Here is a 15,281-nt window from a genome sequence, read left to right on the forward strand (position 1 = left end):
TGGAAAGTCACTAATACCATGCTGTCAGTACTGTCTCCAAATCCAAGGGCAAAAGTCAAACTCTGTACTTCCATCTTGCCTTTGACAGAGCATGGAAAAGTGATGTATAAATATCAGAGAAAAGAAAGCAACTGATTCAGCCACAGGTTGAGAAACACAGAGTATCAGCTGCCTGTACAATAAATGGCTGATGGAGTGCTTCTTCTTGTATATTGAGGTCTGGAAGAGGCACAATTCCCATTGCCACCTCATGGTTTGATCCAAAGCTTCTCATGTTCATCTCTACTTGGTCTCTCAATATCTTCTACACCAAAAGCCTTGGCCTGAGGCCACAGACAGCAGTCAAAGCACCAGGGACGAAGTCCCAGCTGCACTGGTAACCCTAAACAGCCTGCCTGCCTGGTGCCGTCCCCAGCAGCAGGGCCAGGGCCTGTCCTCCCACCCTTTGTCATGAACCTCAGTAACCATACGCTGACTCCTGCACAGGAATCAGGTCGTGTTGGTAGCCCTTGGTGGGGATCTATCAGCCAAAACCTGCTCTGAAGAGCCCAGAGCTGGTGGATCTGGGATGAGCTTCCAAGCTGGTATGCCTCACATTCCTCTTAAGAAATCAGAAGAAACTTGGGGCATGAAAAGATAGTATTTCTGTTGAGCCAGGCATTACTTTCTCTACTCTTATTATACCTCTTTGTCCCAGTACTTGAAAAGCTGAAAACTGATTGAGTTTTAATTACAATAAATGAAAAACATCAATTTTAGAGATAACACAAAAACAACACTGTTTCTCTTTTAGACTAATGCCTGCCATAAAAACACAGAAAAGGAGACAGCCACACACCCAGCTCACGCTGTTGGAGCATATTCCCCAGCAGGGAAATACAGGGGAATGAAAGGTGGGGGGGTGGGGTGGGGCATCAGTGATTTTCCAAGGCACGCTTGCTTTTGATGAAAATGTAATGCATATTCAGGAAGTGACAGAGGAGGTAATCAAATATGGTTATCTCAAAATCATTATGACCGGGTAGATTTTGGAGCCTGAGTTGTTTGTTGGAACTCACCCCTAAAGCCCCAGCATTTGAAATAGAACAGATGTGTAAAATAACAGGAAAAAAATCCAGATCTGTTGTGACAAATTCTTAACCAATTTTTTTGGAAAGATTTAAAATAACATAGTTTCTGTTGCGTAGGCTGTGATCCTGTTGACGTCTGTGCTCAGTTGCCCAGCACTCTTATATACATAAAATGAGAGGTATTTTTGGTGGAAGGAAGCACTGTCAGTGTATCTGATTGGTAAAATAACTTAAAATCACATTTCGACAGTAACTTCCAACTGCCCTAGAGCACAAGTTAATGAGATCACATGGAAACATATTGCGAACCAGGAAACATATTTTATATGAGACCAAAACAGTGGAAAAAATGTTAAATACACAATGTAGTGGGGCTCTGTTTTGTACACTTCACCTTTCTTGTTTGTGTTAGCACACAGGAATGCTAGGTTGCCTTCTCACTGACTACATTAAAGTGCCTACAGGCGACTCTCTGCAAGAGAAAGATAAAAATGTGTTTGGTCGAACTGTCACGTTATTGCCTGTGCAGTCTTTGGCAAAAAACAGCCAAACACAAAACCAAACGTCCTGCCTCTCTGATAAATTCAGACTATTTTACACCTTTGGTGGGAGAACACAAATGGTTTTTTTTTGAATACTCAGGAAGTCTCTGATGGATTTTCTGGGTGTGGAAAGATCCCATCCCTGCGCTGAAAGACAGCAAGCGCCCATCTGTGGGTGGCTCCAGCAGACACAACAGGACAGTTACATCTCCCAGCGCTGAACTGGGCCAAGGTCCTGCCAAGGAGCTGGGACAATGCAGAGAGGAGGATGGGAGAACAGTGAGGATGAGGAGGGACAGTGCTACTTGTTGTAACATGAAGTGCCATGGTCCACTGTCCAGTTTTTGTAGGAAGCAGGTAGCAGAGAAACGCTGGGTGGAGACAAATGAGACTGGCAAGGTTGAGAGCCAAGGAAGCTATTACTAACTAAAATATTGCAGCTATGTGTCCACATCTTTCATGTTGGCAAAGACAGTTGTGTTGTTAAAAGCAAGAAGCCTTATGTTCTTGGGGAGGGAAAGGAGAAGGATTGCTATCACAGTCAGGGACCGGAACAGGTCTGTGAACTTTTGGAAAGCCAAACTCTTTTTCTGCATCACATGCCACTGTATATGCAGTCTTAAGATTTCAAATTAAAGACTGTAATTGAGACCAAAAGAGAAAGCAATGCATGTAACTCAAATCCAGGCCATTTGTTCCTTTCTACTTGGAGTCCTCTTATGATAAATAAATGTGACACGTATTATCAGCTTACAAATAAGGTTTTCTTGTTTAAACATAAAAATGGTGGAGAAAGGGAGAAAAAATAAAATCATTGTCCATTGCAGACAGGAAAAGAAGACTGGTATGAAGCTTTCATATAAAGTTTCAGATTAAGTAAGTGCTGAAGTAAGTTGTAAAAGAAACCTATTCCTACCCTGTTTGTATTCACTGTCTGTAAAGCACAAACGTAAAGTGCCCTGTAACAGCACAATAACAGGAACATCTCATAGTCCTGCCGCAAAAACATGTTAAGACATGATGAACAACATCGATAAAACCTTGGTTTGATGGTACCCAATAGTCCTGCTGCCTGTCAAGCTTCTGAATACCCATGAATATCCTATTTTGAGACTGGCTGGACTTGGGCTTGTCCCCTGGGAAGCAGTAACCAGTTACAACCAACAGGCAGTCAACTTCTGGAGTGGCCTTTTTAACCTTTCAAAGATGTACTCATGGTCATGTCACACCAATGACAAGAGGCGGCATCACAAGAAATGTCTAAATGAAATGAGTGGATGGGCAGATTTGGCTGGCCAAACAGATATGGGAAGGGGAAGGAGGAAAAAAAAAGAAAACCATACAGTAAAGATATTGCCAGGATTGTCCTCTAAGTTAGGGCTCCTTACCTCATGTAGGATGTAGGAGACAGAGACTTTGGTTTGGCCCACTGGTATGGATGCTGTGGCACAGACAGGTACTGCTCACAGAAGTTTCCTTTCCTGATGTGCTGAAAGCTGGAGAAGTCTTCTGGTGACAAATCGGCAGTTGGCGATATGGTCCCATGATCCTCGCCAGCCGGTTCGGTTTTGAGAGTCATGGATGGGGTGTGGTCAATAGCGGTCTTCCTTGACTTGATGGGAATCCCATCGTTCATATCTATCGTGCTGTCGGTGGTGAGAGCATTGATGGCAGCGACAATGGCAGAGCTCGTGTACTGGTTGGTGTTCCCCAGCCACGTCTCGTCTGTGACACTCACCCGTGGCGAGTTTTGTGGTGAAGGTGTTGGGGAGTGATGCGGTGAGTAGGAGGTCTGCCGGCCATTGAGGCTGTACTTTCTCTTGTTACAGGGAGATGGAGGCCTGGAGTTGCGAGCCCCCAGCCAGTTCTCCTCTGTGATGCTTGTCCTGGGAGATGTAGACGGAGAGTGCCTTGGCGAATTGAGCAAAGTGCAGGCCACCATGCCACGCTGGTAGCCTTCCTCTGTGTCAGTGGTCTTCGGAGAGACACATGGGGACTGCCACGGAGAGGTCTGGGGAGAAGTGTATGGGTACGAGTAGTTGGACTCGTAGGAAGATGCTTCAGAGTTGCAGCTTCTGGAAGACAAGCTACTAGCTGGACTCAGGCAGGACGGGTCTCTGTACGCCTCGATGTTCGGTAAGTTCAAAGTGGCAGTGGAAGGTGATCGCTTTGCATTTGGGATGGCTTCCTCAACCTCATCGTGGAAAAACTGGTTGTTGTTATGATGAAGTCCCATGTAAGAGGTGATCTCAATTCTAGGGCTCTCCAGTGCTGGAGCTCCGTTAGGTCTGATGTTTGGAGGCAGGTAATACTCAGAGGCCCCACTGTCAATGTGTCCTCCATATCCAGAAGGATGATTTGTTGATGGGACAACTGAAATGACGGGATTTGATGTCTGAAGGCCATGACATGGAGTTGACAATGAGGAATGTGCCACATTTAGAGGCAAGCCAGCATTTACGTTTGAAGATGTATAATTATAGTGTTCTGGAAAACAAACAAACAAACAAAAAATAATGATATGAAGTGTTGCACATAAATACTCACTTAGCAACATACCGAGCTGGAGTGGAGGAACATGACAAAAGACACGAGAGAACAGCACTCTTTGACAACCCATCAGACAGGCATGCCGTGTTAGGGGAGAAGCTGCACGCTTGCATCCTTGAAAATCCTACTAACTGAGCAGCACAAGACAAGCTGTCTTGTGACAGGGATGTACATGGACTGAGTTTGTCTTGAGGAGACATATGTAAACCTTCAGAACCAAAAATTGAGTCTTCAAACAGGGGTGCAATAGCATTCAGAGACTGCAATGCTGCCCAAGAGATGTGCTTTTACACATGAGCCTAATTCCCTCACTGAAAAGCTGGAATATTAAAAACTAAAAAACAAACAAAAATAAAACAACACACCAACAACAAAAAAAAGTGGAGGCAGACTAAAACAAAGAACACGATCAACTGCATTCTCTTAAAAAAATTATACACAACTGAAATTTCCATTACAGAGAGTTTCCAAACGGTTCCAGTTAACTAGGTTTTTGGAACGAGATGGATCTATTGACCTGCTCTCATTTCTGGGACCACTTATCCTCCGGCCTAACTGGCAAAGACCAGGTGATGGATAAACATGGATGTGTTGCTACTCTGTGACAGATGAAATTCCACTAAAATTGCTGGTTCTCGTGCATGCCACATTAAGCACTGCCAGCAGTGTGCTCTTGGCCAACTCCCTGAGCATGTTACAGCTCCGGGTGTACTAAAGAAATAGCACGGTTGTGCTGTGTGGAAAACCTGAAAAGTGACAGATCACATCACAGACTTGCACCAACACAGGGGAACAGCCCAACCTTCACGCACCTTCATCCACTTTCATCCCTGCTGTGCTATGGAGAACCTGGCCTGCAGGAGACCATTCTCTCCTCACCCCACCGTCAGCCTGCTGGTGGGGCACCTTTGGCTCTGCTCCTTCTGCCCTGGGGCTGCATGTGGGTCTCTATATGCCACCCAGGGACACCCCAGGCTGTGGACAGGGAGACAGGCAGCCCTTGGTGCTATGAATGGTGGTAGGATCAGGAGTCACCCCGTACTTTCTTGCATAAGGAGGCCTGGCATCACCGGCACACTTGGGCCAGACACCCTCATGCTGGTGTCACTCTCCATGTGGGAAAAGATAGCAAACCCTTGCTATCAGCCTGCTGAATTTGAGATTTGGGTAATGCTGTTCTAGAAGTTTATTCACAGCAGGCTGGAAATACACCCCGCTCCAGCTCCATGCACAACCAGCATTGCCCCGGGTTTGTTAGGGCAGTGACGCTTTCCCATATGACAGAGGGAAACTTTGTGTGCCCCTGGCCAGACCTGGTCCACACAGGTAACTGGTTCCCATCCCTCCCAGGTGGCAAGCTCCTGGAAGTGCCCAATGTCCACCTTCCCCGCATAGATGCAGAAAAGCTCTGTTAATCATCGTGACTGGTATTCCCAACACGACTCACTCCCCAGGAGCACTGTGGATGCAAACAAGCCTCCGAGCAGGTTATGCCAGCCAGTGCTACCGGCTATTCGCTTTCTTTTGTGTATGAGCTCAGCCCTCTCTGGTGTCATCCTCCGGCTACCCCATGCTCATGTTTCTCTCTGGCAACCACTCCGAGACAAATGGTACTTACAAAAAATTAATGTGCTCTAGCAGTTTCACAGCTACTCTGTGAAGTTCCAGCTGCTTTGTGCCACGTCAGGTACCATTCACAAACAATAAGAAACAACATCTTTTCAGCTCACTTTCTACTCTACCTTCAGAAATGAGATGTTTAGTGAGAAGAGTCATTAAATTACAACAGAGCATACCACAGATAGAACTGGATTATTCAACAGCAAGGCAAGGAGGAAATGTGGAAAAAGGGGTGCTCCTTTGAGACGGGTTATCTGACTGCAGTGGTCATGGCAATGCGCAGTTCTGCCTGGGGGACCAGAGCCCTCTCCTTCCAAAATGAGTTGCCTCTTCTTACTGCCCTGTTGCGTGGCAGCACTGCTCGCTCACAGCTACTGCAACCACTACTTCTTTCTCACTTTTCACAGAAAAAAAAAAAAAAACACCACACAACAACAACACCAAACATCAAAGTGGCAGTCAGTGGTAAGACCTTCTCCGTTTCAGAAAGTGGCCTCCAAGGCAGCCCCAGCCCCTTTCTGCTTCCTCCAGCTCCGGAGGCAGGCGACGTCCCTGGCGCTGTCCCAGCTGCTGGGATGCAGGCCCGGCTCTTCCTGGCAGCCCCGCCACATGCGCCCCATGGGCCCTGCTGCACGGCCGGCCCCTGGCACACGGCCAGAGACACACGGGCAGGGGGCTGGGGGCTCTGCGGGGTGCCCCAGCTCTGCGCCCACCAGGTGGGCTTGGCAGACCAGCTGCATCTGCTGACTGCTGCACCGACACCTTAGTTATTATAATTAATAAGTAAATAAACAGAGATTGTTGTTACCTGCATAAAAAGTACCGTGAACCCAGTGGTACTCCAAAATCTAATGCGCAGCTAGGGTAAAAAAAGCTAGAGTAAAAATCGGACATTGAAGTCTGCCAGGGATCTGCAGCCCAGGCTGAAGAGCTTATACAAAGCCTCAGACTGGCCTCAGGAAACCAGCTTAAAAAATGTATATATAAGCACAAGCTACCAATGCTCCAAGCAACAAGTCCTCCTAACGCACATCGCAAGGAATAGTCTCTTTTAGTACTATCATGCACATTTTTAAGAAGTCAACTTTTAAAGGGCATAGGAAAAGTACATGGTGTACATCTTCTCACACAGTAGTACTCAGAATCAAAAGATCCAAACCCTTTACGTACATATATTTAGGTAACTTTTCAGACTGTGTACAAAAGATGCCCAACAAATATAAAAGCCTGAAAACCAGACCTAGGGACAAGACCAAGCCCCTGGCTTGTGCACTAAGACCCACCAGATACATTTGTGAAAAATCACGTTCCTGTGCTCAACTCCTGTGTTCACAAAAATTCATCAAGCACACATAGTGAGTGTTCATAAAATGCTGTTGTTTCCCTCACAACGGTAAGACACGCAGAAATAAAATGCCAGTCTTGAGAGGGAAGGGAGATGGAAGTGGCTACATAGGTATAAAACTACACCACATAATGCAGCTTTGTAGGGTATTTTGACAGCGCCGATACGGATGAAAGGAAGGTAATGCTTGAGCATGGGCAGCCACTTTGACTGTGACCCTGATCCACAGAAGCTCCCTGCATGGCGCAGAGCCCGTGAGCCTGGGCTTATGCTTGTACTGCTGTTCATGGGCAGTAACTCACACAACTTGGTACCACAGCACTTTCAAAAGCCTGTTTTAGTATCTTGAGCCAAACCTCGGTATCAGATAGACCAGCGGAAGTATGCAATGGTTTGGTTGCCAACATATTTACACTTACATTAGGTATAACTAGAACAAGAAATTGGACTCCTTGATTTGTGAGCACACCTTCACATTACATTTCACTTCATGACAGCATAAAAAAAAAAAACAAAAACAAAACAAAACAAAACAAAAACAAACAAACATTTTTTTTCTCTAGTTAGTTTTACTGGGCATAGGCTTTATCCCTTTCCATCATTAACAAGCTGATCCTACAAAGCACTGAGAACCATCATTTTTTATTTATACACTTTAAATAGGACTGCTTAACACCTGCAGCTCAAAGGGGCTTCAGAGAAGGCAAAGGCTGTTTTACACTTCCAGACGTGAAGCCACACCTAGGCTTACACTGAAGTTCATGCTTTCAGCACTGCCTAATGGAGTTACTCTTCTCACTACGACTTTGACACTTAAGTTGTTCAGGCCCCTCCACTTTCCAGGTGCCTAATTCATAGGAAATTACGTCTATAAAGCTTGGTGTGACACTCTTAAAAGCTAATTTTCTAAAAATCTGGGAATCTCCTTGCAGCCATCTGGACACTGAGAACGTGCTGGAGAGCAGGGCATTAGGAAGGGGAGCACCATGCACAGCTATGCCCTGACAGGCTGTGATATGCAGGGAAGGGTTTGGGAACCTCCTTTGATTTAAAGGGAAAAGCACTAGAAAAATAAATAAATAAATAAATAAAGTAGAAAAAGAAACTGGAACAGCTTTACATCACCTACTTTTACTTTTACATTGACCTGCTATAGCTGAGGCAGGGACAGCCTGCTTGGTATCGGGAAGCAACGACAACTTTCTGTGTGTGTGTCAGCTCCCAACTCCTTTACCCTGTTCCCACCTCCAATATTGCTCAAAGTCATAAAACTGCCACACGGAGACACCGGGCTTGCAAACCGTGACCCACGACGAATCCGGGACCGTTATTTTTGCTTGCGGATGACCTTCAAGCCTGAATGCCTGGAGGACCGAAACCCTGAGCCGAGCTCGCTCCAGCTCACAGGCGGGGGGCGAGAGGAAGGGCAGCAGGGGCTTTTCCCCCGGCCCCATCTCTGCCACGGGGCGAGGCCGGACCCGAGCTGCCGCTGCCGGTCCCGGGGCTGCGGAGGGCGGCGGAGAAGCGGCGCTGGGCTCGCTGCCGGCCAGCCCCTGGCAGCCTGCGGGGACGGCTCGGTCGCAAGCTCCCGGCTGCGCACGCAAGGCAAAACTCCGGCTTTCTGAACAGCTCCGAAGTTTAACAAATCGCACACGGGCTGCCTCCCGCGTGGCCTCCCCTCCGAGACGTGTCACGGTACAGACACAAGGGCACCGAAAGGGAAAGAGGCTCCGGGCAGGATTTCACTGCTGGCTGCCGGTGCCCCCCGCTCGCCGCCCCGCAGCTGCGCAGGACCCAAAATATCGCCCCCGCTTCTGCCTCCCGCTCGGGAAGGACCCCCCGCAGGGCCACCTCCCCCGCCCCTTCCAGCAGCATCCCTCCCCCGGGACCCCCGGAGGTGCCTCCCCGGCCGCGACCCACCTCCGCCGCCGCCCTCATCGCTGTGCTTGAACTCAAAGAGGAAATCGAAATCAAACTCCTGCTCGGCCTCCACGCCGGTCATGGCTCCCGCCGCCCGCGGCGACCCCCGCCCGCCTCGCTCCGGCGCCCAGGCGGCGGCGCAGCCCCCGGCCCGCCCCGTCGGGCCCGCCCCGTCGCGCCCGACACCTGCTGCCGCCGGCACAGCGGGGCCGGGACGAGCTCCCCTCGGCGGCGGGGCTCCGGAGCGAGGCCCCGACAAGGCGCAGGAGGCGGCCGGCACGGTAATGTGACCCCGGCCCCGACGGCCGGCCTATCTCGCTATCGCCGCCGCCGCCTCTGATCCGCCCTCCGTCGCTTTGTTGATGTTTCCGGGTCGATGCAAACAACCGCCTTGCCCTGCCCTCCCCCGCACCCCCCTCCCGCGGCACCGGCTCGCACAGCGCAGCCCGCACGCCGCGGGGAGCCCCCCCGGGGTCGCCCGCACCGGGAGGGGATGTGGGCTGGGGAGACCTGGGGGCAGCGGGCTTTCACCTGCTCCCGCACGGTGGAAATCGCAATTGCCGCAGGTGCCGGGATCCCGTGGGGCGGCACGGTGCAGCCGGGGAGGTTTCTACCCTCGGGGCCTCGCCTCCGCTCGCCTTGTCCCGGGGGGATCCGCGCCGGGCGCTGAGCGCCGCCGAGGCACTGGTCTTGCTCCGAGGGTCCCCACCTGGCAGCTGCGAGCCAGGAGGCTCCGAACTCCTGCTTTTTTTTTTTTCCCCCTTTTCTTTTTTTAATTTATTTTACTTAGTTGCAGCACCCACTAGTGCCAACTGCTATAAAAAGCGCATTAAAGTGGGGCTCGCAACACACCAGTTGCCTCTGTGCGCCGGGCCGGGAGAAGTCCCCTGGCCCAAGCTGCGTTGGATGTGGCTCGGCCGCGGCATGAAGAGTGGCACGGTGCTTCCCCGGCCTGCGGGGTTCTGCTGCTTAAATGGGTTTAAAATCGGGTAGACGAAAAGAAATAGCGTCCATCTCGCATTAGAAATGCACTTCTCTGGGATCATACAAAGCCATTTTAAAGTCTCCAACACGCAAATGACCTCTCCGGCCCAGCAGCTAGGGCTTGCTGCGACTGCTGAGCTCCCAGAATTTAAGGCCGGATTTCAAAAGGAATAGCTTTTTAAAGCAGTTATGGAAATGGTATTCCCTTCTAAACCGAGGGAATACCATTTTCCAGGCGTATGGCTGAAATCTCCACTGCAAAGTGCCAGGAAAACACAGTTTTTTTCCATCAGAGTCCATCACACTTTTTCCCCTCCCCGCACGGCCGCGCCGCAGTCTCGACGTGCCTCCGGAGGCTCGCCGGGCCCGGCGCACGTCGGAAGCCCCCGGAGCAGCCCCAGGACAAGGTCCCTTCGGCCCCGGCACCCTGCCAGAGGGCGGCCCTGTCCCGGGACAGGGCTTTGCCTTGCAGATGAAGGGGTCTGGTCCAGGGCGGAGGCGGTGCCGGGCCCGGGTGCCAAAGCGCCGTGCGGCTGCCGTCGGTCCCCCGCTCGGAGCCGCTTCCCCAAAGGGCCGGGGCTGAGTCACACGAGTGTGCAAAAGGCCCTGACAGCAGCGGAAAGCCCCGCCTGGAGCTGCCGGCCCATCGGGACCACGCTCGCCCTGGGATGCCGGAGCAGGCCGGGGACGAGTGTCCCCTGGTACCCGCGCACGGCCGCACCGCAGCGCGGCCCGACGGCACGGACTGCCGCCCCTCCGGTCCCCCTGCCGAGGGCCTACAAGCTGGACAGCTGCCTCGTCCGCACCCCCAGCCTCCGCGGCGGTGCCCCCCGGTTTCACGGGGTTCATCCCTCCCCAAGTGGGGAGCTTCCCGCAGGGCCCCTATCTCCTGCCGGGGCTCGTCGGGAGGGAGGCGAGGAGCAGCTCCCAAATTGCTCCCGTTGCTTCCACTCCTCTGCCTCTTCCACATCTGGTACCTGCAGGATGGGTAAACTGTCGGAAACTACCGTCCAGGCGGTCTGATTGGCCAACTCCATAAATATTAGCGCCGTCAATAAAATATTTCCATTGGCACCCTTCCCTTGGAGAAGAAGTAAAGATGTAGAGAAAAGTAGAGCGGAAGCGATGCCGTACGTGGGGACAGAATAAGCGTAGCGCCAGTTACTGCGCTGGTTTAAAGCATTGAAAAGGGGAGAGAGAAACGAGACGGAGGGGAGCCGATGTGCTCCGGGGCAAGGCAAGCTCCCCGTCGAGCTTTACAAACCGACCGACGGACCGCCAGCCCAAATGCAGCATCTCCCCGTAGTGAACCCAAATTGTGCCAACTCCACCGATCGCACTGCAGGTCCAACAAGTCACCCAGCAGACTGGCTGCTCCAGCCGCAGTCACACAGCCTGAAAAAAGATTTTAAATCGTATGTGGCATTAACCCCCAGATATTTTCTGGACTCCGCACCTCTGTAGGAACCAAAGAAAAGAGCGGGGGCCGAGCTGCGCCCGGTCCTTCCACCGAGACACTGCGAGAGTTTCTTCCCACGCTAAACATGAAATAACCTATTTTCTGTCATCTTTTGGTAATCAAGGAACACCTTAATTTGCAGGCAGTAATCCTGACTTTTAGGGTCGTCGTCGTCCCCGTTTCCTGGATTGGGTCACACCTTCTAGACTGCCTCATTTTCTCGGTCCCTTACAAAATCTATCATCAACACAGGAGAGAATTATCGAAGAGTGTCGGTGACATTTTAACACCGGGATCACAAATGCCACAGAAATCAAGAGAGGGGATCGCTTTCTGACAAGAGACTCCATTACACATTTAGTCTCTGGGTGTAATTTTTACAAGTTGGTGCATTCCCTGCCCTTGAAGTCCGGAGCACTGCAAAGGCTGCACAGCCCTCGGGGGTCCGAACGGGCGGGAGGAACGAAAGCCAACGCGATTTAATGAAGCAGTAATTATCTTCCATCTAAAACTGCCCTTGCATGCCTCAAAAGTGGAGCCGTGGTTGCAGCCACGCTCGTAGCTTTTGCATTGACAGGATCCTGTCAACTGAAAGGAACCACGGCAGTGAAAAATCTGTGTTGAAAGGAAGAAAGAGAGAGAGAGAGAAGAAAAAGAAAAAAGAAAGAGTAGAAAGAGGAGAAAGAGGAGAAAAAAAAAAAGAGAAGAGAAAGAAAAGAAATTAAAGAAAAGAAGAAAAGAAGAGAAAGAAAAAGAAAGGAGGGTCCTGAGCGACTGTCCAGCTTTCCTGGGACAAGCCCAGGAAGGGGAGCCGCGCTGTCCCACGGCGGAGCTGCGGGATAAACACGGCGGACTTGGACGCGACCCATCCTCAACTTCTTCACAACTTTCTAAGACGTGTGGGCTTGCTATGCCCCGCCTGGGGCCGGCAGGCCATTTCAGCCCGAGCAGCAGCAAAGCGGAGGCAAATAGGAAGCGAAGCGGGGAGCCTGGCAGCGCGGGGCGGCAGGGCAGGGGGCTGCCAGCAGGCCCGCAGCGGGGGGCTGCCCCACACCTGCCCCGGCACGGGGGCGATGCCCAGCATCACCCCGCAGGGTCCCCCCCGGCATCCCGCTCTGGTACCGAAAGGCTCTGGCTCGCAGCAGCGACGTGCGAAAAGGCAGCCAGTCGTCAGAGCGGTGCTGGGTAACGATGCTCCGGGGAGAGAAAAATGTCCCGACTGGCACAGAGGAGGCTGCAGTCAGTCCCCGCGCCGGCAAAACGCTGCCCCTGGCACTGGCACGTTCAGTGCAAGCCGACAAAGCGCTTCCCAAGCCCCGTGCCCGCGATCTTTCTCTCCAGAAACTTTGTCGGCGTGCTTTCAGCGCGCTTTGTGGAGCAGGGTCACTGCAGGGTAGTTACAAGGAGTCGCGACACGGCGCTGGGGCGACACGGAGCCGGAGGGGGGAAGCGGCGGAGCCCCCCGCAGCCTGCCCCGGCTTGCGGGATTGTTTTGGTGCGCCAAGGGACGGCTCACGGCTAGCACGGCGCCTGGCACTGCCCCCAGACCCTCTCTGTAGGCGGCTTCCAAACTGTCCCGAGAGAATTTGCGAGGGCTGCTTGCAATTACAGGGCACATTCCGCCCCCTCCCCAAAAAAATCAGGCCTGCGCCTCGGGGCGGGAGGGGGGGCAGTCCCCGAGCCGGGGGGACGAGTCCGCGGCGCTGGCTCCCGAAGGGACACCAGCAGCCAGGCGGGTGCAGCCTCCCCGCTGCCCGGCCGGCACCAGGACCGGGACCGGGACCGGGACCGGGACCGGGACCGGGGCCGGCGGGAGGCGCCCGGGAGCGGCTGCGCGGCCGAGGCGGCGCCGTGCGAGAGGCGAAGGAGACACCTATTGGCAAGCGGCCGCCGGCAAACCTCCGGGCCGCCGCGGGGAAACACCGGGGGACACCGCCACCCTCCCGCCCGCACCCCCCTCCCGCCGCCCGTTACCTTCCTCCGCCGCCTTCATGGTGCTGCCGAGCGGGCGGGCGCCGCGCTGCGGGGCCGCCGCCGGCTCCTGTCTCCCGCTGTCTGCGTCCCGCGACGGCGGCGCGGCGGTGGCGGCCGGCGGGGCAGCGCTGGGCATCCACCCGGCGGGGCGGCGAGCCCCGGCACCGCGCCCCGGGCCGCCGCCGGCCCCCGTTCGCCCTCCCGCCCGCCTGCCCGCGCCCCCCGCCCGCCTTCACGCCCCGGGGGCCGGGGCCGCGCCGCCCCCGGCGTGGGAGCCGCAGCCGCGGAGGCACGGGAGCTCGCCGCCGCCGCCCCCCCGGGGCCGGGGCATGGAGAGGAGGGCGGGTGTGCGTGGGGACTGCGGAGGCACTGCCCGCCGCGGGGCGCCGGGGCCGGCAGGCGCTGCCCGGCGGCCGGGCTACTGGGGCGAGCGGGTGAGCGGAGCGGGGAAGTCTCGCTCTGACGCAGGGCTGCGCGCCCAGCGCCGCCTTTTTAAAGCTGGAAAACACCCCCCCCCCCCGCCCCCCCTCCCCCCCACCTCCCTTCCCTTCCCGGCCCCCTCTCTCCCCGCCCCGGCCCCGTGATGTCAGCCGGGCCCCGGCCCCGCCGCCGGCGGGCGGCCAGCGGGAGGCGGGCACCGGCGGGCACCGACGGGCCCCGGCCGCCGCGTCGCCAACTCGCTTCTCCGCGGGGCCCCGCAGCCGCCCGGCACGGCACGGCCCCGTCGAGGCCGACAGCGGCGTCGCCGGAGGCTGCGTGCGCTCCTCGGGGGAGCGGGCGGCACGCCGGGGTCGCGAAGTGAGGGAGGGGAGGGAAGGGAGACGGGGGAGAGAAGGAGGGAAAAGGAAAAAAAAAAAAAGAAAAGCGGCCTTGCATGCTGAAATCATTATGTAAAAAATCGCAGGCTTCCCCCGCTGTGGAAATTTGGAAAAGAGCATCAACTGGCAGGCGAGAGAAAGGAAAATCCCATTCTGCTAAATTACTAACAGACTCGGCGGACTTGGTTGCAGCCGCTCCAGATTTATTATTATTTTATTTATTATTATTCTGTAAATATCTCAGCAACACAGTTGTATCTCATCACTTCGTAGCGGGGGAAGGAGAGGTTTCCAGCCCGCAGCGCCTCCTTCTCCTCCTCCCCGCTCCCAGCTCCGGGATGCCCCCGACGGGGCCGGGACACCCCGGCGAGGGGCCGCGCCTCTCCCCTCGCCCCTCGCTCCCCCTTCGTCCTCCCTCTGCCCCCACAGCTGGCAGGAGGGGGCCATACTTTCCTGTTGGAATTGGACGGCAGCTAGCAGAGAGTTAGGGTGGTTTCGAGCGTATCTGGTGTATGAAAAAAAAAATATGTAAAAAATCATAAATCTAGCGCATGACACCCATATGTGGTTGAAAATAAACCCAATATAAACGAAATCCTGTCTGCTCCTGGGGAACGGGAGGCCGTGGCTGATCCTTCGGGGCGAGCTACTCCACTAAATCATCGTGGAAAACGCTCCCCACCGACGGAGCGAGCCCGGCAAGGAACACCCCCTCCCCCCGACGGCGCGATATCCCCTCGCGTAGGAAAAGAAATAAAATAAAAGCAAAAGAAAGGGAGACGCTCTTCTTTCAAAGGAAAGGAGGAGAAGGCGGCGAGGCGGGGGCACTGAGCCCCGGGGGCGCCGCCAGGGGGCGCGGCGGGTGCGGGGGGCGCCCCGGTCCCCGTCCCCCGACGGCGCGGCCCCGGCGGCGGCTCCGGGTGTGCGAGGCGCCCGCCTGCTGCCGGCCCCGGAGCGGCCCGAGGGGCACGGGGAGAGCCCGGAGCCTTCTCTGGGAGG

At 54.4% G+C, this 15,281-nt stretch overlaps 1 protein-coding gene across 6 annotated transcripts in view; it reads right to left on the reverse strand.

Annotated features, from left to right (window-relative positions):
• NFATC1 (nuclear factor of activated T cells 1) overlaps window positions 1–13,917 on the reverse strand; it is a 120,481-nt gene extending 106,564 nt beyond the window's left edge. For 3 of the 6 annotated variants that reach the window (XM_082754596.1, XM_082754601.1, XM_082754600.1), the window contains exons 1-2: window positions 13,465–13,917; window positions 3,001–4,099 (exon numbers count right to left, since the gene is read on the reverse strand). In XM_082754596.1, the coding sequence (XP_082610722.1) occupies window positions 3,001–4,099; window positions 13,465–13,600 (1,235 nt within the window). In that variant the 5' untranslated portion in view covers window positions 13,601–13,917. Of the gene's footprint in view, window positions 1–3,000; window positions 4,100–9,047; window positions 9,350–13,464 lie in introns of those variants that run through there. The other 3 variants (XM_082754598.1, XM_082754597.1, XM_082754599.1) reach the window with 3 other exon arrangements.
• Window positions 13,918–15,281: the final 1,364 nt, after the last annotated feature.

Source organism: Aythya marila, assembly GCF_965140915.1.
Source record: "Aythya marila genome assembly, chromosome: 2".
Lineage (NCBI taxonomy): Eukaryota > Metazoa > Chordata > Aves > Anseriformes > Anatidae > Aythya > Aythya marila.